This window comes from Manduca sexta, chromosome 6 (genome assembly GCF_014839805.1).
Source record: "Manduca sexta isolate Smith_Timp_Sample1 chromosome 6, JHU_Msex_v1.0, whole genome shotgun sequence".
NCBI classification, from domain to species: domain Eukaryota; kingdom Metazoa; phylum Arthropoda; class Insecta; order Lepidoptera; family Sphingidae; genus Manduca; species Manduca sexta.
Genome location: NC_051120.1, coordinates 11,165,274 through 11,193,258, shown reverse-complemented (window position 1 = coordinate 11,193,258; position 27,985 = coordinate 11,165,274). Strand labels below are relative to the sequence as shown.

The following is a 27,985-nucleotide window of genomic DNA, read 5'->3' as shown; positions in this document are numbered from 1 at the left end:
GTAAAAAATAAAAAATGGCATCCAATATAACAATTTAATTACAATATCCATTACAAGAATGGCACACGTTTCGATAAACCGACTACGTCTACAGAAACCCACTAATTGTACTCCAAATAAATCGTACCAAAATAAATTCATATAAAAATCATATAAAACTATGTTTTTACAAGCGTTTGTATAATTAGCGTCAAAAATATCGTGCTCCGTTATAGTATACAAAATACTACAAAAAAAACATGTTAACCAAACCAAAAACCTGCAATTTACTAAGACTGTGTTCAGTCCCATAAAGTGTCCCAAAAACGACACGAGAGTCCGTGTCGCTTCGTTGTGATTGGTCGAGGGAATGACACGTGACTCACGCATTATTCTCTCGACCAATCACAATCTTTACTTTGATGAGAAGCGTTTAACATGCGTTGGTTCATAAATTCAGTTTTTTTAGATGTTACAACAATATTCACATAAACATTTGACATAACGAATGTAATTCGGTTTTCAGCGCGCGTTAAACGCGTCATCAGAACGCGCTCTAAAATAAAACGGATACATATTTGCCAACACAATCTTACTGTGATACTGATACATACAAAATAATTAATGGCTTCCATAAGTACAAATTAGTAAAATTAATTGAGCATTTTAAATAATACAGTATTGTGATTAATAACTAATTTTAGTATTGATTCACGTGATTTTTAAAAAAAATCTCGTCACGTGATATCTAAAAAATCTATATTTTATAAACTTATATGACATAAATATTTTTTTAAATGTAGTATGTATATTTACGTATGTTTTCGCGATTAATTATTACTAACATTGTGCTTATAAAATGGCGTGTGCTTACTATAGGTTATAAAAACTAAAAAGTTATATAAACACTCCCATCCAATATTAACGTTATAATTATGAATAAAATATGTAAATTCTACAAACTATACCAGCTATTACTAAAATCGGGAATGTATCAAATGGATAAGCAGAAAGCATGAAATATAATTAAAAGCAAACATTTGTATGAAATTAAATTTTTGACGCTAACTACAGTTATATAAGCTTACAATTACCTTAAAATATATAAAATCTTTGATATCCACAATTTTGGTAAGAAAATCCGATTACAAAGAAATTTTTGGTAATAGAAGAGTCATAGCTTTAAGATGTAACTTTAAAATAAATAGATAACTTAACTACCAAGTTGCCTTTGACATTATCTTTACAAAATTAATTATTTCATATCTTAATATTATCGACAATCAATATCGATAACTTATATTTCCCTATCGAGTGATGTAAATGTGGATAAGACTTTCTTGAGACCATAGAAAATAGACTGAGATAAATCTATACAATTTTTTAACTCTGTAGAAAGAAACAAAGCGAATATGCGGTCGATAAATTTCCCTTTCTTTACGCTGTTAGTGACAAAGGCGCAACGAAGTCGCTTCTACCTGTGATATGGACCAGAGTTCTAGAATAACCACTAGCCGCACAGTCGTTCTATCTCTCTCACACTTTTCTGACAGTATTAGTAAAACAACCAATTGACATTAAAATATTCAGGAAATTCTCTATGGTATTGAATGACGCTTTCCAAAGCGATACTTGGAGTTATGAATGTATAGTTAAACATATATTGCGTAAATCATAACCCTTCTTTAGCTTTGCCGCAGTCGGGTAGAAATTAGAATACACAAAAATTAAATAAAATAGTAAAATCTCCACTGATGGACACAGACCTCATATTAAATAATCCCGTTATTTAATAAATAATTTACTATTAACCATTATAAATATTGTACGTACATTTGTCTATTTTTTAATTTTTCTATTATTATATTATATGTATATAGGTTAAATACGTATTATGTACTACGCTTTTGGTCCATGACTGACCAACACTGTCGCTTGAACCAGATTAAATAAATTTTAAATATTTTTTAACAGAATTACTAATAAAAAATAAAGTTACAAGAAATCAATAATTTTTTAATATTTATAGCCAAGATTTCAAACATTGCTTATGGATACCCGGCAACATTCACCACCAAAAAGGTTTGGCCAATACCTGTGCTAGTCAGTCATAAACCAACCAACAAATTATTGCAAATATATTGTTACAAACAGCGATGTTAATGATCCAAAATACGCAGGTTACCAGAGACAATTTTATTTTCTAACACCGCGCCCGACGGAATGTCTATGCGGTCGCCGTGGTTCGCGATTATGATCACTGTTCCCTGGAAATAGAAACGTTTCAATGAAATACACAAGTGAACAAAGTTATAATTGATGTCGAGTTTACTACGAGGTATCTAGTCAATTTGTTTGTAAAAAAATATCAGCAAATTATAAGGAATATGACAGATAGATACTTTCCGAGTGCCTCCTCAGTCTTTATATTCACCAATATTAAATAATGTTTACCAACTTCAAAACGGGACAATGACGTCGAATGATTTCTTTGTATCGCGCAAATATCGGCTATTATTAAAATATAATATCCTCAAGTTCCATTCTTCAACACTCACACCGATCAATCACATTCTAGCATCAAGTGTCTTATTTAACCTCTTCCGCTTTACAACCATTAAATAGATTGACTAACCTTCAAAGCCACCCCTCTTCCAAAAGTGACGTCACCAGACACCGTCAAATGGTCCAACTCGATCAGATCAGGTATGGTCGCGAACCTGTTGAGGAACTCCTTGACCTTCGCGAAGTGGTTATCACCGAGCTTCACCAGCGGAGTGGAGGGGAACATCCGCTGCGGGGACATCACTAGCGATCCGTGCGATAGACTGTACAGGTTGGACATCACTAGCAGAAGATCCGAGGTCTTCTTCACGGGCAAGAATCTGCTTCTTGGCACATTGACTCCGATGCCGCAGTCGAAGCACTTCATCGCAGCACCGACGGCTGTCTCCAGCTGGATGACGTTCACACCATCCGACAGGTGCTTGTTGTTGACAATGATCTCCATGTTTAAGGACCCTTGTTCTACCACTCTTTGAATAGCATCCAACTTCGCCCATAAATTGTTCGTATTGAAGAACTTGAACTGGCTGACTGATTTGAAGTCGTCTACGTGTTCTTTAGGTACTTGGGCTATTTCGAGCAGTCTTAACTTATCTTCGTATTGGATGAGGGTTCCACCTTTAACATCAGCTCTTGTCTTGTCAGTCACTTCCATGACGAACTCTGAGGGTGATTTCTGCTGGTCTGGGTTGAGGAGGAGGTTCAGGATGTTCAGATCGACAGTTGCGCCGAGGTTGTCGATGTTGCTAATGAAGCAGTAGGAACGGCCTTCTTTGATGAATTTTTGCAGGAGGCCTGAGTTGTAGAAGGATTCGTAGAAGTCGCCGTGGCCGGGGGGGTACCACCTGTGGATAAAGAACAGATTTATTTATAGCAACATCGAGGAACGACAAATTATTCCTAAAGCCTTGTATATAATTCACATATCAGGTATGCATAGATGTTTTCCTGGTTATGGTATTAATAGTCTTAAATGCAAAATAAGAACTTCTAGATAATAATTCTGTATCCTAAAATGTTCTATGGAACTTAGCTATCCGAGCGTCATATTTATTTTTTAATATTTTAATTAAAGTAAATGCATTTAAGTTCGTCGAGCCCTACTACGTCCTGTGGAACCCCTTTTTGGACTTAGCGCCGTACCTTACTCCTATAGCTACTAACTTCTTTTTTATCAAATTATTTTTTACATCAATCAATTGTCTTTATTTATATTCCACTCATGATCAGCCATAGGATGAATATAGATACTCACGCGTCTATATCGTTGTGTACAAGCGCGTCCCTCGCCACAGGCAGCAGAGACTCGCGGTTGATGCGCGGGTGACACGACTGGTTGAACGTGTGGATGTCCAGCTTCAGACCCTTGTACTTGCGGATCACCTTCTGCGTGTCCTCGTCCGTGTTGAACGAGTTCATGAGCACTAGCGGCACGTTGCATTTGTACGTTTTGTTCAGATGCTGAAATTGAACATTTAACATCAACGATTAAACATAAGTGGAATATTTATACACCTACAGATGGATGCTGCCGGTGATCAACAGCTCTTTCCTAGTTAATGAAAAGAAAAAGAAAGAGGGGTCTATTGGTAACCTCTTTACTGATATAAAGCATCAATTAACAGAATCGGTATGGTGTTCCCGATCATTGGAAAAATTATAAGATTTTTGTTTTAATGTTACTGACTAAATGACTCACCTCAATCTGTTGCACGGTGAGATCGAGGAACGTCAGCTCGTTTCTGACCTGTATCACCGACTTGGGCCCCTTGCACCCCATGGAAGTTCCCAGCCCACCGTTCAGTTTCACCACCACCAGTTTATCCAGCATGTGGTGGACTTTATCCGTGGTGGGAGTGGTGAGAGTAGCGTAATCGATCACCGCGCCCTCTGGCAACTTCTCGATCTTATCCCATGCTACCGAAGGACCCTCTGAAATTGTTGGTTGGATTTTAAACTTTAAATCTAATGGTTTGGACTGAAATTTCGATGGGACACGTCATGACAATATCATAGAAGCAATTTTAGCGTAATATGTGGACATTCCAAACTCCAGAGTAGGTGATACAGAGCTTGAAATGATCTAATCTATGCCTGATACATTATCCTGCTTAACTCCTCTCGAATCTTGAGAAGGACAGAGCCGACAAAGAAATTGTATTTTTTTTTTTTTCAATAAAATGCACTGGTGCGTTTCGACTAGGACTAAAGTGAAACCAGACCAAATTAGACATTATAAGACTTTAAAATTTAGAAGCGATCGGCTGTTCAAATCCATGGAGTGTTTTCATGCTACTCGTCCTCACCGATGAGGATCGCGACGCATTCTTCCCGTTATTATGTCTTCATGTCTTTTTAACTCCCCTTACATGCCAACCCGAGCTGGTTTCTTTGGTTACTTAGTATTTTCTTTATCGATCTTATTTGCAATATAAAATGTCTTAATTAAGTGACTTCTTGAATTTCGGAAAACATAATTCTTATAAATTGTTTTAAATTATCATAAATGCAATTATGTCCGTATACTGTAAATAATAAAAAAAAAATATATATCTACTGTCTATGAGCACGTGTGGATCTAACCATCGGGAAGCTATTAAGTAATTTCAGTAATACATCGAATGTCTCCAACTAAACGGTAACAATGAACCAATATTTATATTTCGCGCAACCAGTACTAAGTTTAACTATACACTTACCTACACTCATAGTGAATTTGATCCAAAAGAAATACCTTTACACTATAAAACTCCCACAAAATAATTCGTTTAAAGTTCAGAAGACTCTAGTAATTACACCAAGAATTTAACGAACACTTGCACTAACTTACAAAAGACATAAAAACTTATAAAAACTTGTTTCCAACTATTCAATAAGCAAAACTTGCTCGTGTAACTCTTATTCTTGATCTAGGCACCTTATAGACCAATGTATCAGCACTTTATTGAAGTACTGATAATTATGTTTATTTTTATCAAATTAATAGCGCACACGCATCCGGTATTTTAACAAAACTGAACACTGTTCTCATTCAAATGTAACGTATTTTTCATTTGAACTTGCAGCTATCAGAATATAAACATCATAATATGCCATCACAAGCTTTTTTTGTACGTCTAAAATCCACATGAATTTTATTCCCTTTACCCTGAACTAAACATTTATTCAAAACTCATAAATAGGTTTGTATTTCCTATTTCGAAATTCTGTGCCAGAACTATATTGGTACTTGAGTAATTGATCAACTAAGCTGCGTTAATATATATTTTATACATCACTCATTTTTTTCCACATTTTCTACATTTGCAGTTAATAGTCACTATTAACTGCAAATCAAAGAGAAGGGTATATTTTTTTCAATCCAAATTAACCAAAGTGAAGGATATAGTTACCATACTTATCCCCAAGAGTACTGAAAGACTACTCACGCTCAGCCAAGAATCTGCTGAACAAATTCTTGAATCCCTGGAACTCCTTTTCGACGTGGGACCTCCTGGCCTCTGGGACTGTCGTGAGCAGCCTCTCCAGTTCCACCTCCAAGCGAGCAAGGGCATCGCGTTTGGTCGCCTCTTTGAAGTCTCGTGACCCTGACGGAGTCCGCTGGTGGCTGCGGATCTAGAAGATAATATTTTTGTAAGTTCGTACAATTAGTTGTTACACTGCCCGTCAAAGCTCCTGTATGTCAGAATCATTGACGCCTAGTGCATCACTCGGTGGGAAATGGCTTCTGTCTCCCCCCTCACCCCCTAAATGCGACGGGTGGCGCACTTCTCACTACAAGTACCGGCAGCCATCCCTCATGCGCCGAAGATAACCACCGCGGAATTTTAGTTCCTATACCGGTGTAGGGTGCATATAGTAACTTGGTCCAGCCGTCATCCAATGACCACCTCTCTGGGTGGTTTAATGTTGAATCGCACTACGGGTGTAACCAACATAACCTCAGTCATGCTCGTGGGTGAGAAGCAGTGGTAATGGTACGCATTTTATACAACAAGAAGAAATTAAACAGAACCTGAATATCAGTTTCACGCTACCACTAAACCTATATAACGATTCGCAAAGAATGAATGTAGTAATTAATTATTAGCCCAAGCACTACTTGAGTTTCCTTTGAAGTCATTGTGTTGCACTTGCTGTAAAGTCAAGTTTCTATTTTGTACTTGTGAGCTATGACGTCACACATGCATGTATTAAATCTACCCGCATTTCACTCGCAGCTATCACGTATGTTTACGTTTCCACCATGCAAGTTGGGCCTTGCAGTCTACTTGCGCAAAGCAACGTTTCCATTGCAGGTTTTGAACTTAAATTTACGTCATGTCTGCTTACAATATCCTTTTTTATAACACGCCACGGTGACCCCACTACACCTGATGGTAAGTATAGTGGGGTCCAATAGAATGTCGACTGCCGAGAGATGATTACCTCTCGACAGGCTGATCTCGGACCGCCACAGTTACGTCGGCCACTATGGCGGGTTTTAACACCTTGTGTACGGTGATCGCTATTCGAGCGGATATAAAATATATCCTATCGCCAGCAAAATAAATTCCACAATAGAAAAGCAACGACTTCAACGCTTACAAATATTTGGCATCTTATTAATTTTACTATTGACTTAACAAACGATGCAAACCCAACGATATGCTATCAGGGTCGTTACTCACACACGATAACTAAGCAAGGTTAGATACTGCAGTTTACATCAAACGTGATGACGAAATCTCGTATTATATTTTACTTGGTGTTGTTAGCTGATCCGTGCACGTAGACCCTTCTCGCAATAAAAATCTACTTTATCCAATGCCTATACCTATACTTCCTTATTCATAGACGTTATTTATCTAAGGATGGAGCATTGCTGTGATAACAAGTCTGTTTCTAATGTGCCAGTAACGTGCCATCCAAAGCCGGCTTTATCTATCCGAATGCCCCTTTTTAGCGACTTGTTTTATGTTGAAGTGTTTTGACATATTATACGCGTGCCTGAATTGTCTCTTGCCGCCACTGGCACGCGTGCCAATAGTTCGCCATCCCTGTTGTACATGATAATAATACATTATTTACGAGGAAACTGTATTGAGATAAACCAAATCCTGGATAGACATATTCAGTTTATACCGAAAATGGGTACGGGGTAATAAAAATCGAGAAGGGAGTTTTACAGATAGTGTAGTGAATATGGTTATTATTTATAATTGGTAAAAGGGGGTTTAAGGTGTCTAAATAATTATTTAGAAAAATGCCTATTAAAATTCAAATAATGTATTCACAAATATACAGGGTCATTTCGACATTGCGTTACTAAATGAAACCACAGGTTCGTGGTGACCTCTGGTAACACCGTGCAAAATATTATTCATAAGTAACGAATATTTACGTCAATAATCCCGATTTTAGATTTATGGTTTTTTGATCACGCTGTCTCTTAGCGCGCTTAACTGAAGTGAATGAACTACGTCACAGCTGATGATATTATTACCGAACCTATAGGGTTCAGAAGGTCAGCTCACAAATGAACTCCCAATACGTTCACTGACTTGGGTGCAGCAGTTCATTGAGTCAATAATTAATTACTACAAAAAATATTTCGTCAATTATAAACGTTATTTTCGTTAATAAAATAGTTTTCTTACCAAAAAAATTACCTACATAATTATTAAAGTTACAAGATTTAAATCTATTGGTATCGTATCTTTTGTAGATTCTACATGATATTCCGACATTTATTTTAATTCCAACATTAATATTTCGGTTTGTCATAATATCTAAAAGAAGACTACGCAGACATTACCGAACGTCATATTATGCTTTCTGTACCATTTCTTTGCTAGATAGACACTATGGCAACGCGTCCGAGTCTTTGACCGAGTCCGAAGAGCGCGCGATTATTCAATACAATAGTCGTACTCTTTCTCGCCTAAACTCGCAGTGTTGTCAGTATAAACATTTTTACCAAAAAGCTTGCTAAAACGACACAGCATTTCAAAAATTCTGATATTAGATTTTTTTTTATTACATGATGTTCTAACAGATTTAACACACAATTGTATTACACAATAAAATAAGTAATGATTTATGATGAAATGATTAATGAAAAGTGTACCTAATTAAAATAATACACAGCAATATTTTAGTATTTTTGAAACATTATTTTAAGTAATAAAGTATAATAGAGATTTTGGATTCAATCATTCATTTTCAATAGGCATACAGGGTATAAAATAAACAAGATATTGCACAATAAGGTAATAATAAAAAGTTTGGTAACACTGCGAGGGCACGTGTTAGTTGTAAAACTCTGGCTCGTCAAATATCGTGTACCTCCAGACTAGTGTTGCCAGGATCAATTTGTTTAAAATCAAGAAGGTAAAACAAATCGAGATTTAGTGTTGTAGATCGGGACATAAAAAAAAGCAAGTATTTTTTTTAATTTAAGTTTTATGTATTGCGTTTTACAAAAAATATCACTGCCAAGTCATGCTAAAGTTGTGTTTTAATTTGGATGTCTGTTTTAACATCAAAGCACAGATCGCCGGGTAGTCGCATCTCTAAGCAAGAGAATAAAACAAAACTGTACCTTCAGCGCTAGTGAGATGATACGTGCTATTTTGATTGCATTGTCGCACTCAACACAGTGATGAATGCGTAGTTTATTTTTTCATAATACTTAATGGTTTTAATAATTTTATTGGTGCAAAACGGGTCACGTCCCCAGAATTCTGAAAATCGGGACATCCCGCGCAAATCGGGACATCAGGCAACTCCAGATCCTTGCCGCTACTTTGTGGAATTCGCTAAACTCGTGTGTCGCGTGTTGGTCGGTCAGGCACAAAGAAATTTAAAATAGTCCCCTAAATGCGACCTTAACGTGTACAAAATAGAGTTTATTTTTAAAAATATTTTTTGTCATTTTGAATATTTTACGATCGCGAAGTTGCATCGTTGACGCGTACGCGAAACTGAACTAATCACAATCTATTGATTATGTTTCTGTCGGAGGCTGTCATTACGATTTTAATGTGGATTTATGAATTTGCGATAGGTACTGAATGGAAAAATCCAATATCATTTTGTCCGATCCGGGATTCGATCCCGTGACCTTAGCAAAGCATCCGTACTATAATACAACTGCGGCACCGAGGTAGTCACAAATTAACTGTATTAAAAATACTTTGAAGTATGAAACAACTTTTAAAGGAACAAGCAATCTACTAAACATCATTAGGTATTGGTAAACGCATTTACTTTTTTGAAAACATGTTTAGATACCTACCTATTGGGACGCCGCGCCGCGCCGTGACGTATCCCGTCGCTCGACATTTTTACCTCAAACTATCACATTACCTAATTATTATCAAGATTGTAACTTCATTATTAATTGTTCGTGTGAATTGCCAGACTTGCAGAATGATATTTTATTGTTATGAGTGTTATAAATCTAACCGTTGAACGTATTTATTATACCTATTTATCTACTAAAATGGATGAACTACCTACATTAGAATGTGTGTGTTTTGATTTAAAAGAATGAAACCACTTTAAAATTACGGAAATCATGTGTTATGTGTACCTAACTTATGCAGTTGTGGTTGTTTGATTAGTGTCATTTGCTGATGATAGTTTGAGCATAGAAAATATGGTTCTAATGAAATGTGATGATTAGTGCGTGATGTTTATGTTGGCGTTGGATGTCCACCTGCAAGGTGGACAGATGACTCTGATAAACGTCGCGGGAACACATTGGATGCAGGCAGCTTTCGACAGGTCCGTCTGGAAACCTTTAGGAGAGGCCTATGTTCAACAGTGGACTTTATGTGGCTGATGATGATAATGATGTTTAGGTATGTGTCTTTTTGTAACGTCGGCGTAGCGTCGTCGCTGCTGGTCTAATTGTTGATTGAGTGATGTGGCACGACACAAAATCCTAGGTAGTTAAAACGCCGACATCAGCTGTTCGGTTGCGGCGCGGCGCGGTGCGACGAACTACCCTTGCGCTCCGAGTGTGCATCACTCGTTCGTGTGCGTGAGCATAATATTATCAATGACTGTGTGCGATGTTGCCGTTCCGACGAATTCTAGTATAGTAGTAGTGGCAAAAGGGTGTGTAAAAATAAAATGACTATTTGAATATTTATTTTGTTTGAAAATTTTACTTTTTTGTTTTTGACCTTAGGTTAAAGTAACTTATAGTAAACTGCTTCTTTCAAGATGACTTTCTCGCAGTTAAATTTAAGTCTAGGGTTACAAAATGACCCTGTATATGTATAGCAGCTTAAAATTACACAAAATTAAATGTTGTCAAATTTGTAAATTAATAATAAGTATTTTTATTCAAGATGCGAAGAAAAGCGGCGATAGCCTAGTTGGATGTGGAACGGACTGCCAAGACGAATGTCCGCAGGTTCAAATCCCAAGGACACACACCTCTGACTTTTCTAAAATAATGTGTATATTCTTTGTGAATTTATCGTTCGCTTTAACAGTGAAGGAAAACATCGTAAGGAAACCTACACATCTGAGAAGTTCTCTATAGGAATGTCGAAGGTGTGTGAAGTCTACCAATCCGCACTAGGCCAGCGTGGTGGACTAAGTAGTCCCTCCCTCTCAGTAGTAGAGGAGGCCCGTACCCAGCAGTGGGCAAGTATTATAATACAGGGGTGATATTATTATTATTCAAGATGAAGACTAATAGACATCATTTAATAAAAATGCCTATCTCAGACAAATGCTGCGCGTTTTACCCTGTCTCATTCACGCTTTTTATCCCCGAAGGAGTAGACAGAGGCACCAATGCACCCGCAGTTCACTGATATAAGCATCCAGAAATATCTAAAAATGGTTTCTTTATTGTTGGAGACATAACGCGGAAATCGAATTGCAGACTGCAGTCTTTGAAGTGTTAGCCAAATAATGCCACACTTATTGAGCATTGACATTGACCACCTTACTAGTAAAGGTTGTGTAGTGTGTACGCCTGCCATAGCTAACAGTGTTTGTTTCGTTTCCTCTTACATTAAACGTCACTCGTCTTAGAAAGACAAAACATTATCCCTTATACACCTGCAATTGTTATGTATTAACAGTACAGGAAAACATCGTGAGGAAATCAGCACATACCTTAGAAATTATCTATTTAAGGGTATGTGAAGTCTGCCAATACGCACTAGGCCTCATGGATTAAGGCCTTAACCCTCTCAGCAGTAGAGGGACCCGTGCTGGACAGTAAACATCATAATTTTGTAGCCGTTTTGGAACAAAAAAATGGTTACTTAGAACAATTTGTGGGACCAAAAATTTATGAATTAATTGTACTGTTAATAATAAAAAAAAAAAGTTTTGATAATATTATTCATTCGTTCGAGTATGATAATGATAGTAACGTCGCGACAATTATTCATAGTTATGAATGGCAGTACGTGAGATTTAGTTGTATTACCGTTCTCGTTTATTATTTGTAAACATTAATTCAAATATTTTCATTTTATTTATTGGTATTTTTTTAAACTCTATTATGGAGTCCCACCTCACAACTAGCTTGTCCTAGTAGAAACGCACTTCACTTCTATGTTTGGTTCTGAGGTGGTTCGGTGAGGTAGTGATGTTTGTTATAATAAGTACGCGGTACGGACATGACTACGGCGCTCAAGTCCTGGGTTCGAATCCCGGGCCAGGCCAAAAATAATTGTGACTGGGTTTTTCTATCTTAAAAATTACTCTTGCAGCTCGGAGTAAGAAGTTGGCGGTGTGAAACCCGTGCCTAGGAAAGCACGTAAAGTTGGTCCTGCGTCTAATCTCTTTTTGGTGAAGTCGGATCGCCGTCTCACCGGATTATGAGAGTAAAGTAACAGAAAGTGCACCTGTGTATTGCACACACATTAGTGCACTATAATATCTCCGGTGTACCTGGCTGATCCCCGCTTAGATCGGCCGTCATGACCGAAATTCGGTTAGAAGGGATTCACATTTCTGAAAACGATGGTGATTTGTTAATACTAGTTTTAAAAAAAACTATTTTGTTATTAACAAATACATCAAAAACCTAGCTTTATCTTGTATGAACGAACCGCCTATCTTCTAATAAACAACATATCAGTGACAAATACGTAATGCACACTAGAACGATGAATTAAAAACTTGACTTAGCACATTTCATTACACTAAGAATATTTTTTTCAAATTACCCTAAGAGGGACTACGCACAATGGTCCGACTTGCTACGGTCTAAGTGCGAAATAAGGAGTCCATCAACATTCAACATAGAATTAAACCTCTTCGGACACTATTACCCTCAACCTTAATACAAAAAGAAAATCCAAAATAACGTACCCAAGATCTTATCATTTCTCCTTCTGTGGCCATCTTAAAACGCGTTTTTTTTTAATTTCCTTCGAGCTGTGATAACGTGTGTTTATCAAGCCACGCGCACACACACTAAATGTTTCTATTGATAACGCAATTATGGGCCGGCGCCTCTGAGACAGTCACACCGACGTGTAACGCCAAATGCTATCGTCCATGATACGATCTCCGAAACTTTACATTCTAACTAACAAACTATATTTATTCGTTTAAATTACTGATATTATTTTCATAAAATCAACAGGTCACAATGCCCGCTGTATTAAACCAAAATATTTAAAAAAATATATTTACAAAATAATGCCTAACGTTTCCTCAAATTACGTCGAATTTAAACTAAGAACTAATTTTTAAATTTCGAATAGCACAAATGCCATATTAGTGACTGTTACAAACAACTGCCAACCTAATAGACGCAGTTAGGACTTCTGACTGACGCTGCGTCATACTACGTCAGAAAACACTGCTACACGTGCGTTTACGAGTCATCTGTTTGTTGCGCAGTAATGTATAATATTAATAAACCAATGTTAATTTGTTTGTGCAGTAACAGCTGAACCGATTTCGTTGCAGGTTTTATTATATTGAATAAAACTTTAATCAACCTTCTTCATAGGCCTACACTCTCGACAGAGTGGTCGTAGTCATGGTTGGGCCGATTGATGAACTGCAGTTTTCGCAATGCGTCGCCATATGCCAATCAACATATTATCCATGGTGATATCATCTATACTTCTATACTATTATATAAAGCTGAAGAGTTTGTTTGTTTGAACGCGCTTATCTCAGGAACTACCGGTCCAAACTGAAAAATTCTTTTTGATTTGGATAGCCCTTTGTTCGTGGAGTGCTATAGGCTATATATCATCACGCTATAACTGAAAACTTTAGCCTGAAAAACTTTATAACGCGGGCGGAGCCGCGGGCAAAAGCTAGTAATTCATAAATATGTAGTTGTATCTTCTGTTGTATAGGAACTTTTCAAAATGATTAAATATTTAAAACACATTTTTCATAAACAAAAATGTTACCTAGACACATACTTATGTTCAGAAATATAATAACGGACAAAACTACACAAAAAAGTTAGTAAGAAGACGAGGGCTTTATACAGTTACTGTAAATAATGTATGAAGCAATTACGGCAAGGTCATGGTCACCAAAACAACAACGATTTACGATTCCAATCACGGAGCAATTGTGCCTGAATACGTTCTGTACTTTTAATCAATGATAATTATAATTAATCTGCTAAAGGGACGCAGTTATAGCCGGCAAACAGTTGAACCCACCAACAGCCGATAGTGTGCCCACAATCAAAGTTGTTCGCTGACCATTATACCGGATATATTTTGTACCTGGCTGGATTGCAACCACAGGATACAGTATAAAAATTAAAAATAAAATTGGAAAGCAATGTAATAACTGACCATAATGAAATTTAACATCTAATGTATCATGAAGAAGGGGTTAGTGTGGGGCGCAGTGGAACACCAAAAAGAACTTTGTAATTCAAGGTCTTGGATGATGTTTCTACTGTTTATGGGCGGTCGTATCGCTTACCATCAGGCAAACGGCAAGCTCGTCTCATCATTCAAAACAAGAAAAAATCAAAGTTTGGCTGGATATTACTGTTTAAAGGCGATCGTGATGTGGTCATTCGGGATCGGCCTCTGTACATCCGTTTAAACAGGCGAACGTAATAGTGTTGACTGGCGAGGTATAATCATCTAATTGACGCTGTATCTGGACACTGGACCCCATGCCGCTCATCATAAGGTGCAGTGGAACCATGATGTCTTCCCCGTATAAAAAATATACCATCAGGTCTGTGGCTCTCCAGCTATCATCCAGATGTAAATAAAACTAATTATTGCATAAAATTAATTCTTTACAATAACATTTTCTTTAATAGTTATATGCTAAGACTAAGTATAAAGTAAAACGTCGCAACTTTATGAATGACATTTAATGTATGCTACTATGTACATAATATTATGTGTACTCAAATATTAATGAAATGCCAAAACATCATTAATTTAAATATGTTATCGCCAATTAATTAATTTAACGCTTTTAATTGAAATACATATACTTATACTTTCTTTTGTTTTCTTTGAAGAATTTTGCATACATCACAGTATAGTATTTAATGTTGAAATTAAAAATTCATTCCAAATAACCTCACACATTAATTACTTCTAGCCTTTACTCTATACTAGTGGGGGTCGACGCATCAACTTTTCATGGATATTGCAGTCACTATTTGGCTAAAAATAAAAAAGTGTAAGTATCGAAATAAATAAACATAAATAAAAAGTAATTTTTATTTTATATCGTATAGTGTGAATATGTCGGAACGGCAACATCATACTTTCATTCAAAATTACACTTATACACATACCATATTTGCACTAAACTAGAAAATTATCAAAATATCAGAAAACTAGAATCGAGATTTTTGGCACAATATTAGCAGAGGTAAAGACGAATATGCTTAATTTAGTAACGCAATATAAAAATAGTCTATATAGAAATACTCTACACCTTTACAAATTTCATCAAAGAAAGACGATAACCACCTGCATTGTCAATAAAACTGCATTATGAAACATTACAGATCTGTGTAAACACAATTCGCCGCGCCAATTTGCACAACGATTGAACATTCGCTACGGTATAATTGAAAACCGCTGTCTATTACACGGCTAAAGGCCCTCCGTTATATCGAATAACAAGTTATTGTTTAACAATTCGGTGCAGGCTTACAGATTGTGCCACAGGACCTCAGTCCGATCCTCGGGTTTTTTTTTATTGCTTGGAATGACGAGACGAGCTTGTCGTTCGCTTGATGGTAAGCGATACGACCGCCCATAAACAGTAGAAACACCATCCAACGCATTGAATTATAAAGTATTGTTTGGTATTCCACTGCGCTCGCCATCCTGAGACATGAGATGTTAAATATTATTATGTCCAAGGCCCTTATTCTGTATGATAGTGTAAACGCGTAACGCGGCCGTGTCATGTTATCTTCGAGAAATGTGCGTGGAATGGTATTCTGTAAGCCAAATTTCTATAGTCCTAAACATGATGCGTTGTGTTACGTGCTTGTTACACACTGTCAAAATAACGTGCGGGATTATATTATTATTACTGGGGCCTTATTCACTAACAAGGCCCCAGTAATGACACTGGCTACAATGTCCTTCTTACCGGAACACAACAGTGACTACACCTACCTACCTACCCAGGTACCTACCCAGGCGGACTCTCACGTATGAGAGACTTACCACCAGTAAGTTTAACTATTGAAGTTTTTGACAATTATAAACGGCAAGTTATAAGAAAATTTGTAAAGTTTTTGATTTGAATCACAATTTGCGATGCTGGAAATTGTCCTTTATAAAAAAGCAAAGACGCAATAGGGGTGCAATATGAAATTTTAACTTACATCTTACATTATAAATGCGAGTGCTTGTGAAACTGAATGTTTGTATGTTAGAAGTAAATGCTGAACGGATTTTGATGAAACTTAGCATACGGATGGATCATGTTCTGTATTAACATCAACATCATCATCATTATCATTACGTTGATGTTACTCCAGGTAATAATCATCATACTGGTTGTAGTATAAATTTTATATCACCGCGCGTTCCAGGATCAGCCAATGTATATTCGGTTCCAACATGCCGGCATAATTATGTTGACTGCCGAGGGGTACTCATCTCTTGTCAGTAGACATTCTGTTGAAGCCCATTTCGCTTACCATCAGGTGCAGTGGAGCCACTTTGTCGTGCACGTATCAAAAAACACCAGTAAACTAAAAGGGAAGAACACTCTTTAGATTCCAGTAAACAATGCCTCACTGGAATGCCCCGCGGAATGCCTTTGGAGTAGATGTAAAGCAATATGTTAAAAAAATACAGGCGTTTCCTCAATGACGCGTGAATCACAGGTGGAAACCTATACGCAATACTGATTTACTGGAAGCTGGAAGGAAGTTGAAACAAAATGGTTCAATTGTAGGACAGGAAGGTGCAACAAACTAGTTCATTCATGCAGTGCTAGTACGATACGTCACTGGAATTACACCGGAGATGATCTAGAACAACAACTTTAAAGAATAATAGGGAAAAATTAAGGAAAGAAGAAAAAATATAGAGATTACAGTCATTGTAGACCACATGTAATTGGATCCTAGGGGTGATATAGGATTAAACCTTGCAACAACTTTAAAGAAGAATTGGAAAGCTGAAGGAAAGAAGAACAAATTATACAAATAGCAGATATTGTAGACCTACAGTAAAAACCCATTCCAATTTCTCAGTTGCAACTGAAGTTGATGATGGCAAGCTTGGGTAGACCCCTCTCAGTGTTCCTATAACATTCATAGCACTACGCTGCGAAGGCTGCAACTGTGTATTCCCTTATAGTCACGGAAACCAAATATCCACAAATGAAAATAAATTACCAGTTTTCCGAACACCTCGACGTGGAAACCACATCAGGCTAAGAATAGGCACAGTGTTGGAAAGTAAATATCAAATATTGGCTTTAGGAAGTGATAATTATTTGGTTCAGCTGCATAAAGCATCGTCTCTCACACTTATATCTTTGTTTTGTCAATGACTTGCAGATTCTCTCTCCACACAATAGATTGTATATCTCGACATTTTAGATTTTAGTACTTATCACAGAAAACCTACAAGTAATCAATGATTAGCACATTACGTGCAAAAAGGGGGCACGTTCTTTGATAATAAGTTGCTTGTGGGTGGGTACTAAATTTTTTTTGATACTGGATAGCAACCACAGTAGGCATTATGAAATATCTCCCGGGGGCTTGTTATGAACGATCGCTTATCAGGTTCACAACAACGAGAATAATAATGAAGACTTATCGTTCAATGAATTAACAAAAAAAACTGTCATTCAAATGAGTTATGAAATATTATAGTTTAACGTTTTGGATACTTAAAGTATTGTAGATACTTTATATTCCCTAAATATTAAGGGCAGTTCAGTAAGTCGGTTCCAGAGATTTACAAGCAAAACTTTAGTGTTGCATCATTTATGCATTTGTAGCTGTATCTTTTTCCCTAATATGACGTTGTGCTGTCAATATGATAATTATCTCTTCAAGGGCTTGTCATACGTAAAAACAATACATGCAAGTCATTCCGTGAGAAGGCGGTTGATAAATTACTATAATGACTCAAATAGTAGCAGGTCACACTTAGCTAGTGACTCGGCAGATTATAATCTTTACATATTTGAAAAAACCCCAATGCAACGTCTATGGGGAAGAGACTTAACCTCGCCTATCCACTCTAAATTTTATAAGCCTTTCCTAATTACTGTTTCTGTATGGCGCTATGTATCTATGAGTCTTGGGGCATGTTTGTGGCGTGGGGGTTAAAAATACTTATCAACTCTACTTGGCTCGTTTATAATCTGACAAGAAAAATAAAAATCTTCGTGATGTTGAGGTAAAATATGGAACTAATTTCTTGTACTGACATCGTTAACTTTAAAAAAAAAGCGAAGTGGCGCCCACAGAGCAAGGCTTTCATTTGGCTGTTCGGACTAAAATATCACACCCTTACACCCCAAGCGGCGATAGCCTAGTTGGTTGTGGAACGGACTGCCGAGACGAATGTCCGTAGGTTCAAATCCCAAGGGCACACACCTCTGACTTTTCTAAAAAAATATGTGTGTATTCTTTGTGAATTATCGCTTGCTTTAACGATGAAGGAAAAGATCGTGACGAAACCTGCGTAACTTAGAAGTTCTCTATAGGAATTTTGAGTGTGTGTGAAGTCTACCAATCCGCGCTAGACCAGCGTGGTGGAATAAGGCCTAATCCCTCTCAGTAGAAGAGGAGACCCAGCAGTGGGATGGTATATAATACAGGACTGATATTATATTCAAGAAAGTCATGAAAGATATGCTTCTACATCTCAATACGACAAACATATTCAAGAGGGACATGTCCAACTTTGAGAGGCTCAGAAAGCGAATAAAATACATACGAACGTCAAAGATCATTGCAAGGTTAAATTGTGATCAATGAGTTGCGCAGTTACTAGTTACGTAACATCATACGAGACAAGCGGCTAAGTGTCCATTACTGGGTAATTGAATACGCAAATGGCGGGTGCTGGTGTTTTTTCGATGTGCCATTACTAGAGATCTAGTATCGAAGTCTATATGTACGGCTTTGTTTATTTCAGCCGTCAAGCAGTTAATTTCTGTTGTGTACAAGTTTGAAGGACATTGTAAGTTGACGTTGACATCAAAGTGTAGTGTGTAGTGTAGAGGGGACCAGCCCAGTGCGATGACAGTATTAGTCAGTATTGCTACTGTTTTTAAATCATGTGCCAGAAATCTTATGTCAGCCAAACGGCATCGAAGCTCGAACTCTGTTCGAAGCCATATCTGAACTATAAATGTATTTGTTTGTACGATACGATACGATGGGACTGACACACTGTGCGTAAATGTCCCTAAATTAAATAAATTGAAAAAAAATAAAAAAGAAAATCATGTGCAGTAGAAATGATGGTGCTTCTACACGGGTTAGCGACGTACCTATTCTTGTCACAGTATCTTTAATTATAAGCCAGTAAAAATAAGATTATAAAAAACACCAGCTGATATAAAAGATGCCTATTTACACTAAATAATGAATTCATTAATATAAAGTTACTTGTTATGTTTTTGTAGTACACGGCAACAGGTTGTATTAAAATTTAATCTCGATTATAAACTTATAGATCATGAACTTCCTTCTTTTAGAAACTTCGCAAATAAAAGTACTCAATATCTATAAGATTCATACGAACACGTTGATAATTTTATACTTAGACTGAAATTAATAAATAGTTCCAATTGATATCAATCGATGGAATGGAAAAATTAGAATAACATTTGTTTGACCTCCTTTCAGAGTCATTCACTCGAAGATGGCTACTAAGATCTTGCATTAATTTAGGCCGGCAGTATTCGGCATAATTTATTTTTTACCCGGAGACGTCAGACTATACTACTGCACTGCTGTTTGCAAGTTGAGTTTAGTCTAGTCAACAGCAAGAACTACGACTCGCCAATAAACCAAAGCAAGTTTAGGACGACATGCTGTTCCCTTTAATCGTCACATATATTTTCTGAATAACGAGTATTGTGAATTAAAAAGCAGACATCTTACTATTATAATTTCGACGAAATATTTGTGCACTGGTCTCTGCTTAAACATACGGGGATAAGAACGTGAGTTTCATGCCGGTTTTTAACCAAAATCAAAGCTAAGGTAGTTTAGATCGCACAGCCGAGATATTTTTCATACTTGTGTGCAAACCCAAAACTATGTGACTAAAAATGGCGCCGGCTAATAGACGAAATAATTGTATGCATTGGTAATGATAACGTTGAGAGGAACATCAAATATTAAATGTTGTGGTCAATTTGTCGTGCTAAGATGAAAATTATAGAGAAAATTTTATAGAATTCACTTTAGACAATAGGTACTAATAAACAACATTTATTACCTTAAACACCACTCTCTTCCAGTCAAAGGAAAGATCACAAACCATTGAATATAATGTTGCCACGAGTAAATTCCATACTTTGTTGGAAACAAACTAAGGAAACTAAAGTATTATTACGTCAGCAAATGTTATTTAATTGTTTCTTTTATTGAATGGCTCCACATCTGCATGTTACATTTACAATGACTGTTATATTATGTCGTTTGCACGGAAAATCTTCGACGCACTGTTTAAAAAAACATATTTTACTGTCGAAGGTATTTATGGTGGCCAGTATTTATTTACTAATATATTGCGTATACTGTATTGCTAATATATTGCGTAGATTTAACGTCTTTTTAAGGCGATACCTCAAGGTCCATTTTCATACATTTTGTTTCACCTTTAATCTGGGTAACTAAACAAGTATTGGCAAGTAAAGAATTTAAATTCACGTCTAGTTAGTGATTAGTTCTCGCAGTTGAAAGAAAAACGTAAAAATAATTAATAATCATGGATATTTCGGCCTTTAAAATTTAATATGACGAAATTTTAAAGGCAGAAATATCCATGATTATTAATTATTTTTACGTTTTTCTTTCAACTGCGAGAACTAATCACTAACTAGACGTGAATTTAAATTCTTTACTTGCCAATACTTGTTTAGTTACCCAGATTAAAGGTGAAACAAAATGTATGAAAATGGACCTTGAGGTATCGCCTTAAGTCCTTTTATTATCTTAGAATAAGATATTAATAAATAGGAATCGGGTAAGGTATAGACTGTGATTGGGTAGGGACAATCTCACTCACCGGTCTTAACACCGTATGCAACTTTAGATAGATTTTCTGATGTGATATCACCCCAATTTCAATAATATTATGTCATAGGTCAAGTGCAATGTTAAAAAAAAAAAGTTGGATTTCGCGGGTAATAAGGTAACCTTAATCAAAATGTTTTTGATAAGTAAAAAAATATAACCCTTTTTTATAATATAATATCTTATTTGATTTTTATTTATATAATTATTTACAATTAATTTAAGTATATATGTATATACGAATACAATGCCCAAGACTTCTTATGCAGTTTGTCTACAGGAACATAACGAACCTCTTTTTAAATATAATAATATTTTCATACTTTAGAATATTAGGTTAGTACCTAATAAATGTTATTCAATGTATCAAACATACATGGTTATTTTAAGTTTAACAAAATTGTCTTATATGTCATATAGTTTACTATGTGAACTTTCATCGTTCTTAGATGCTGATTAACTATATTCTTGCTGTAATTACCACAGAATATTAATTATCTACCATGCATTTAAAACTGCAACAATATAGTTTTATTGTAAAAATATACTTTATATTTGTCACCGATTTTTACGATAACACACAAAAGAGGCACATATTTAAATTATTTTATGGGTGTGAATTATATTTCTTGCCATTACACAAATATAATTAATTTAAAGGCATGTTCATATAGTAGATATAATTATAATATTATATACAATCTACCATTTATAATTAGGTACACATTTTATTTATCTTATGAACCCGATGACCCTTGACCCATCATTCATTCAAGAAAAAAAATATTGATATAAAAAAGTTAATAAAAATAATTGAATCCCTACCTTGCTCAGTAAATCCATAATCAAAAAAAAATATTAAAAAACTCAGTCCTAATAAATAAAAACACACGCGACGTTCTTTATTCAAACTACGTTATGGCGGGAATGCGCACTCCGGCCAGAAGCTGTAATGGCCGACTACTGAAGCCACAACATAACGGCAACAATAAATATAGTTAGAGCTGATAGCTTATCGTTACGATGGTCTTTGAACCAATTAATAGTTACGTTTAGATGTTTTAATTACACTTTCTCATTTAATGTTATTCGTAAAATGGACGCAAATGGAGCGGTCCATGTGGTACCTATAAATTAATATTACCCAAATACCCAAGTGTAATGGATCCTGTGTGATATCTATCGTATTATTTACAGTTACGGGAAAAAAACTTCTCAAATCTCTTGATTGATTGAATATAAATAAATATATATATATTTATTTATCGACAAAGAAACCGCGAGCCTATTGTGCAGTCTGACCCAACAAGTCTAAAGGATATTGAAATTTGCCCTCCGTTGTTGTCCAATTACTGATGTAATTTAAAATTGGCGCTGACCCCAGCTACAAATGCTTTTAGAATCATCTTCACGGCTCATACAGGAAGCTGGGTGTTCTGATGTCAGATTTCGTTCTCTTTCGACCGGATATTCGTATATCCGTCACTAACTGAGTAGATAATTTTACTTTATAGTCACTTATGAACGAAGAGCTCGCTCAGGAATTTTTATTTATTTATTTAAGGACCTCCAACAAAGGATACACGGCATATAATAAATACAATATCGTAGTATTTGTACCTACAATTAACAATTTGACGTGCCTCTTCAATTATAGGAAACCACAGCATGCAAATTTTTGTATTCAGACACGCCAATTTACTCCACTGCACCTAATAAATGGAATAGGGTCCAGATAGTCCAGATAAATAGGTATCCCTCACCAGTCGTCACAATTATGTCAGACTGTTTGAGTCCAGATCCACACTGGATGATCAGGAAACGCGAAAATGCTGTGTACATCTGTCATAAATGTAAACATAAGTTAATTGTATATTGCCACGTTTCCATCCATATTTGTGTTTGTATTGTTGATGTGCCTGATTGAATAAAATAAAAATAAAATAGAGGAGCTATTACTTTTTCCGTACATTAAATCTCAGGTTTTACATCTCCACAATTTTGACTGAAGAGTTTTTTTTATAATAAAATGTAGTACAAAAAATCTCTTTTTCTTTTTTTGGAAAATTCTGGCAAGAGAAGTAATCTTACATTCATGTCTCATCCCTAAAGGGTTTAAAATTTTCACAATCTATGACAATTATTGACTGATAATAATCTTTATCTACCTTATTAAACAGCTACTTGAATGAATACTAAACTTGTCACTATTAGATATTGACAATTAATATTATCGTGTCTGATTATAATTATTTTTATTTGATATAAATTGGTGTATGTCTCTCATTCTAATCAGCAAGCATTATATAGTAGTGTCTACGCAACCTTAACATAACCGCATCTTCGACCCAGAGGCTAGGCTAGTGCAGTCATATGAAAATTTAAATTAATTTATTCCTTATTTTACGAGCATATAAATGAACTGCTATAAACAACAATAATAAACCAATTGTATTTTTTTTTTGTAGTAGTATGTAGTCTTTACCTTAAACTGATTTTGAAAACAGCAACACCAAAGATTCTTGCCCGTTCTTCTCTGGTGAAAATTGCTTTCCGAACTGGTGGTAGAGTTAACATTGACGGAATCTAAATAATGTACATAACATTTTACGGATTCAAATAAATAATTTCATTTCATTTAGATTGAAGTAAAAATTGACCTAGTAAAAAAAAGGAAATATCAAAATGGGGAAATTAAAATGTGCGTGTAGGGATCAGCAAAGTGCCGCCACTATACCTGATAATAAGTAGATTAGGGTCCAAATTGTATTAGCGAGCGATACCCTCGCCAGTCAACATAATTAGGCCAGCCTGCATCAAAACGGAATATACACAGGCTGAATATAATCCAATTCATAGTCTTCATCCCTTTCTACATTACTTTGTAACTGTATAACAGTGCTTATTTTTTCGTGTATACAAAAAAATAAAGACAAGATATACGAAAACTTATCATTTATGCCATTACGAAAAATAAAATGTTTAACCATTTTAACTTTAAACTTCTAGAGTCAGGGTGACTGAGACAAGTAATTTGTGCCAAACTAAGCGATACTAAATAAACCCTTTTACTTAACTGCTTGATTTCGAGGTTCAGCAAACACAAAAAAGCATTTTACCATGGATTTTACGCGAACATAAGCGTAACCTAATATCTACTTATAACGATAAAATTCGGCTCCCACACTGGCGCTACCAATCGTCGTCAAACTAGAGTACCACCAAGATATATTTGCAGGTATACTAGTCTATGAAATTTTTTATGGATTCTAAATTCGGCCAATTTTGGAAACTATAGGTCTGATAACACGCCCTCGAGAGCACTTAAAGCCATAAGCCTTGTTTAGCATAAACTCCTTTTCTATACTCGTCTTCTCAGAGAAAAAACGTTCAACATCTAAGATTTAAATTTTAAAAAATCGTACGAGCCATATCTCTTAGGCGAAGGGTTCATTTATCCGACTCCTGTCGGCTTCCCTTTCATAATTTATGTAAAATCTTATTATCATTAGAACGATTAGCAGACCCCATTTATAGATATTAGTATCTGCATTTTGTGTCAGGTTCCATTTTGGAAAATTTCACCCTTCACCTAATATCTTTATTTTAAATATCGCCTTATTCATCAACCATTACCATAGCATAATATAAATGTACCTAATCTTGATATTATAAAAGGTGCGAAATATCACAATAATATTATGAAATAAGTTTGCAATTACCATCCTATTCTAATTTTTTTTTTCATTGGGCATACGTCCTACGTATTGGAGGACGCTCTCCAGCTAGGTGGAGTGACGATCTGCGAAAGGTCACTGTTAAGAACTGGATGCGACAGGCCGAAGACAGGGTAAAATGGCGCATATTAGAGGAGGCCTATGTCCAGCAGAGGACAAAGATATAGGCTAATGATGATGATGAGGACATATTATCAATTATCAATGCAGGCTTCAGAGGTGGGTGTGGTGGGCGGTAGCTAGGTTTGCCAGGTTCTAGAAAAGGCGCCGAATGTTCAGAGGGCTCCACAGGTTCTGGTTAGAATGTCACACAAATGCCATAAAAACGGGCGCCAAGATCTTTTTCCTAAGGACAAAGAACGGCTCATTCTAGTGCCTATGTGCTTTCAAATAATTGCTGTTTATAACTGTTCTTTTAATATATGTATAGACAAGCAAACGATTATAAAACTGATCTTAAGTGACGATGATGATGATGATACACAGTGTCTGCCTAGAAAGAAAAAAAGGCATGCCCAATGTTCACCCTCCAGGTGATCCCGACCTGAGTGAATCGTAAAGAATGACCAATTTTTTTTCCTAATGTAGGATTTGAGCCTAGGATCTCTCAGTTAACAGCTCATATATAATGCCACTAGTCACTTAAGCAATGAGGGAATGAATGACTGATTTCACTCAAACCGAAATAAAATGTAACCCATATTTTATTAAAAATTCTCCCTAATTGAATCACACATTTTTGATGATTTTGCGAAGTATTTATTGTAATGATTATAAGTTCAAAATTACTAAATCTCACAGCTAAATAAATGATAACATACTGGCATGGTGACCAAAACTAAAAGACATCTTAAGTTGTTTTTTTAATTTGCGTATGAATCACTGGATAATTATCAAATTGACATAATGTCGATTTTTATAGATGATAAATATTTATATGCTTTTATATAATGATAAAAGGCTTTATGTTTAATCAGGCTAATCTACAACTGCAGCTATAATTTTGAAATTTCTTTCACTTAAAAGTGATACTCCCTTTATCTCTGAATAGTCTAAGCAATAGTTTATTCCAGAAGCATCCTGGATTGTGAATGGATTGATAATTTCTATACTACTTTACTATATGATACTAAATCCTACACTTGATTCTATTCTCAAATGTTTATTTAACGAGAAAATGAAAAAAAATCTTTTTATGGTATTATGAATTGAAAATGATTTTTTTTTAAAACTGGTAGCAGTGTTTTAAAATCTAGCCAAGCCTAGAAAAAATCTAATTTATGCCCTTGGTATGAGACATTGAGCCACATGAAAACAAACTGTTGCAACACATGTTTGTATTAAATTAATGAATACCAATTGCAAGTAATTGAAGTTTAATAGCCAATGATGTTGTACAGATGTTATATTACATTTAAATTGGTTTACTTTGTAATTTGTTAATGTAGACCTGCTGTACTTACTTTATGTTCTTAACTGACAGCTCCCAAAATAATTCTAAGTTATAATCTGATTTCATTAAAACAAGAATGGATCAAATGCGAACACAAAACAAATTGAAAATGATTTTGTTGACTTATATTATATTTTATATACCAAATATGAAATAATTTACAAAATATTAATCAATAACAAAATATAAACATGCTACTAGACAATAATATTGTTAATTATCTACTTATATTAAAACTAAATTGTTAATAAGAAAGATGTTGATCTACCACTAAATCTTATACTGAGGGATCAATAAAATTAATAAATTATGATAAATTACAACTACATGAATAACATAAATGGTAACTACACAAGAGATTATACTTGTAATCTACTTAATACATTATTAATTATATGTAAAGATGTTAACATTGATAGTTAAAGATTTCCAACTTCTACATGATAAATATAAACAAAGAATTGTTTACATAATTTTATTCATAATATATGAATACCAACTTAATATAATTTCTGTAGGCTGATGTTTGAAGCTAAAAAACTAACAGATTATGTATAAGTATATTTTTTACATCATCTCAAACAACCCAACAAAATATTTTAATGTAGAAATGTTGTGACTGATAAATTCACAAGTAAAAATTGTGAAACAAAAATAATCTATTTCCAATAATTCTTTTACCATAAACAATAACCCTAATATAAAAGAAGTAAATTAACATACCTTAAATACATGGACATGCAATATTAGTACAATTATCTACAAGAATGTTACAGTTTATAGAGAAGCTTACCGCTGGCTTCAGCCTTGTATCATCAGCCTGCAATATGTAATTTGGAAGCATTATAAATAGCTGACTTCAAACTAGCACCACGTACACAAACTTGCTGACAATAAGTGACTGTGCAATTTGCATTATAATTTAAGAAATATATTAGTTCTACCCTCCTTTAAAGAAACTTAAATGATAATAATTTCAAATTTAGAATTCTCATCATTTGAAACTGACTGGTAACGAATGCCAAGTACTTAATAAAAAAAAACAATCGAAACGTATATTAATTATTATATATTAGATATGTTAGCCGTTAGGATCTTTTGTATAAAGTGTTGAATATTAAAACAGGTAAGTAATTATATAATTTTGTTAAAAAAGTGCAAATAAGATTTTTTATACAGAAAATATTCTTTTATGCCAGTATTTTGATCAAAAACTATTTAACGACCCACATCCGACCTCTAAGCGGCGCCAAGGTCGCAATAAATAAATACATGTAAACTATTGTTATTATAAAGATAACACACAGAAACTACGTTGGTATTATAGATAAACGTTCTTATTACCTTCTTATCTGCGTCTCGAGCGTCAGACATTATGTCTTTATATAATAAACGGCGATAATTACAGTTTATCACTACACACCACAACGCCGGATTTGACAATTCGCAAACATATGATTGTCAAAATGAAATTAGAGGTTACGTTTAATTTTATACATCGATTAAACAAATAAAACTTATTTGTAGTTTTTT

General features: G+C 35.1%; 1 protein-coding gene across 4 annotated transcripts; it reads right to left on the bottom strand.

Moving 5' to 3' along the window:
* Window positions 1-20: 20 nt before the first annotated feature.
* On the bottom strand, window positions 21-27,906 carry LOC115444329 (UTP--glucose-1-phosphate uridylyltransferase). 4 transcript variants are annotated; one of them, XM_030170067.2, is made up of 7 exons: window positions 27,797-27,906; window positions 27,246-27,272; window positions 5,973-6,159; window positions 4,244-4,476; window positions 3,800-4,005; window positions 2,615-3,389; window positions 21-2,246 (listed from the first exon to the last, which is right to left on the bottom strand). In XM_030170067.2, exons 1-7 carry the CDS (start codon window positions 27,824-27,826, stop codon window positions 2,139-2,141), a joined length of 1,566 nt encoding a protein of 521 aa, XP_030025927.1. In that variant the 5' UTR covers window positions 27,827-27,906; the 3' UTR covers window positions 21-2,138. The 4 variants fall into 4 exon arrangements, with proteins under 4 accessions (XP_030025927.1, XP_030025929.1, XP_030025930.1 ...); XM_030170069.2 differs by lacking the exon at window positions 27,246-27,272 and having other exon boundaries at window positions 27,797-27,892; XM_030170070.2 differs by lacking the exons at window positions 27,246-27,272; window positions 27,797-27,906 and adding an exon at window positions 22,088-22,236.
* Window positions 27,907-27,985: the final 79 nt, after the last annotated feature.

Bases quoted from the DNA above. Each gene is read 5' to 3' on its own strand.
- LOC115444329 (XM_030170067.2), bottom strand. From the start codon at position 27,826: ATGTCTGACGCTCGAGACGCAGATAAGAAG. The intron at 27,273-27,796 runs GTAATAAGAACG...TACATATTGCAG, and splicing joins CTCGAGACGCAGATAAGAAG to GCTGATGATACAAGGCTGAA. The intron at 4,006-4,243 runs GTGAGTCATTTA...GTTCAATTTCAG, and splicing joins TCACCGTGCAACAGATTGAG to CATCTGAACAAAACGTACAA.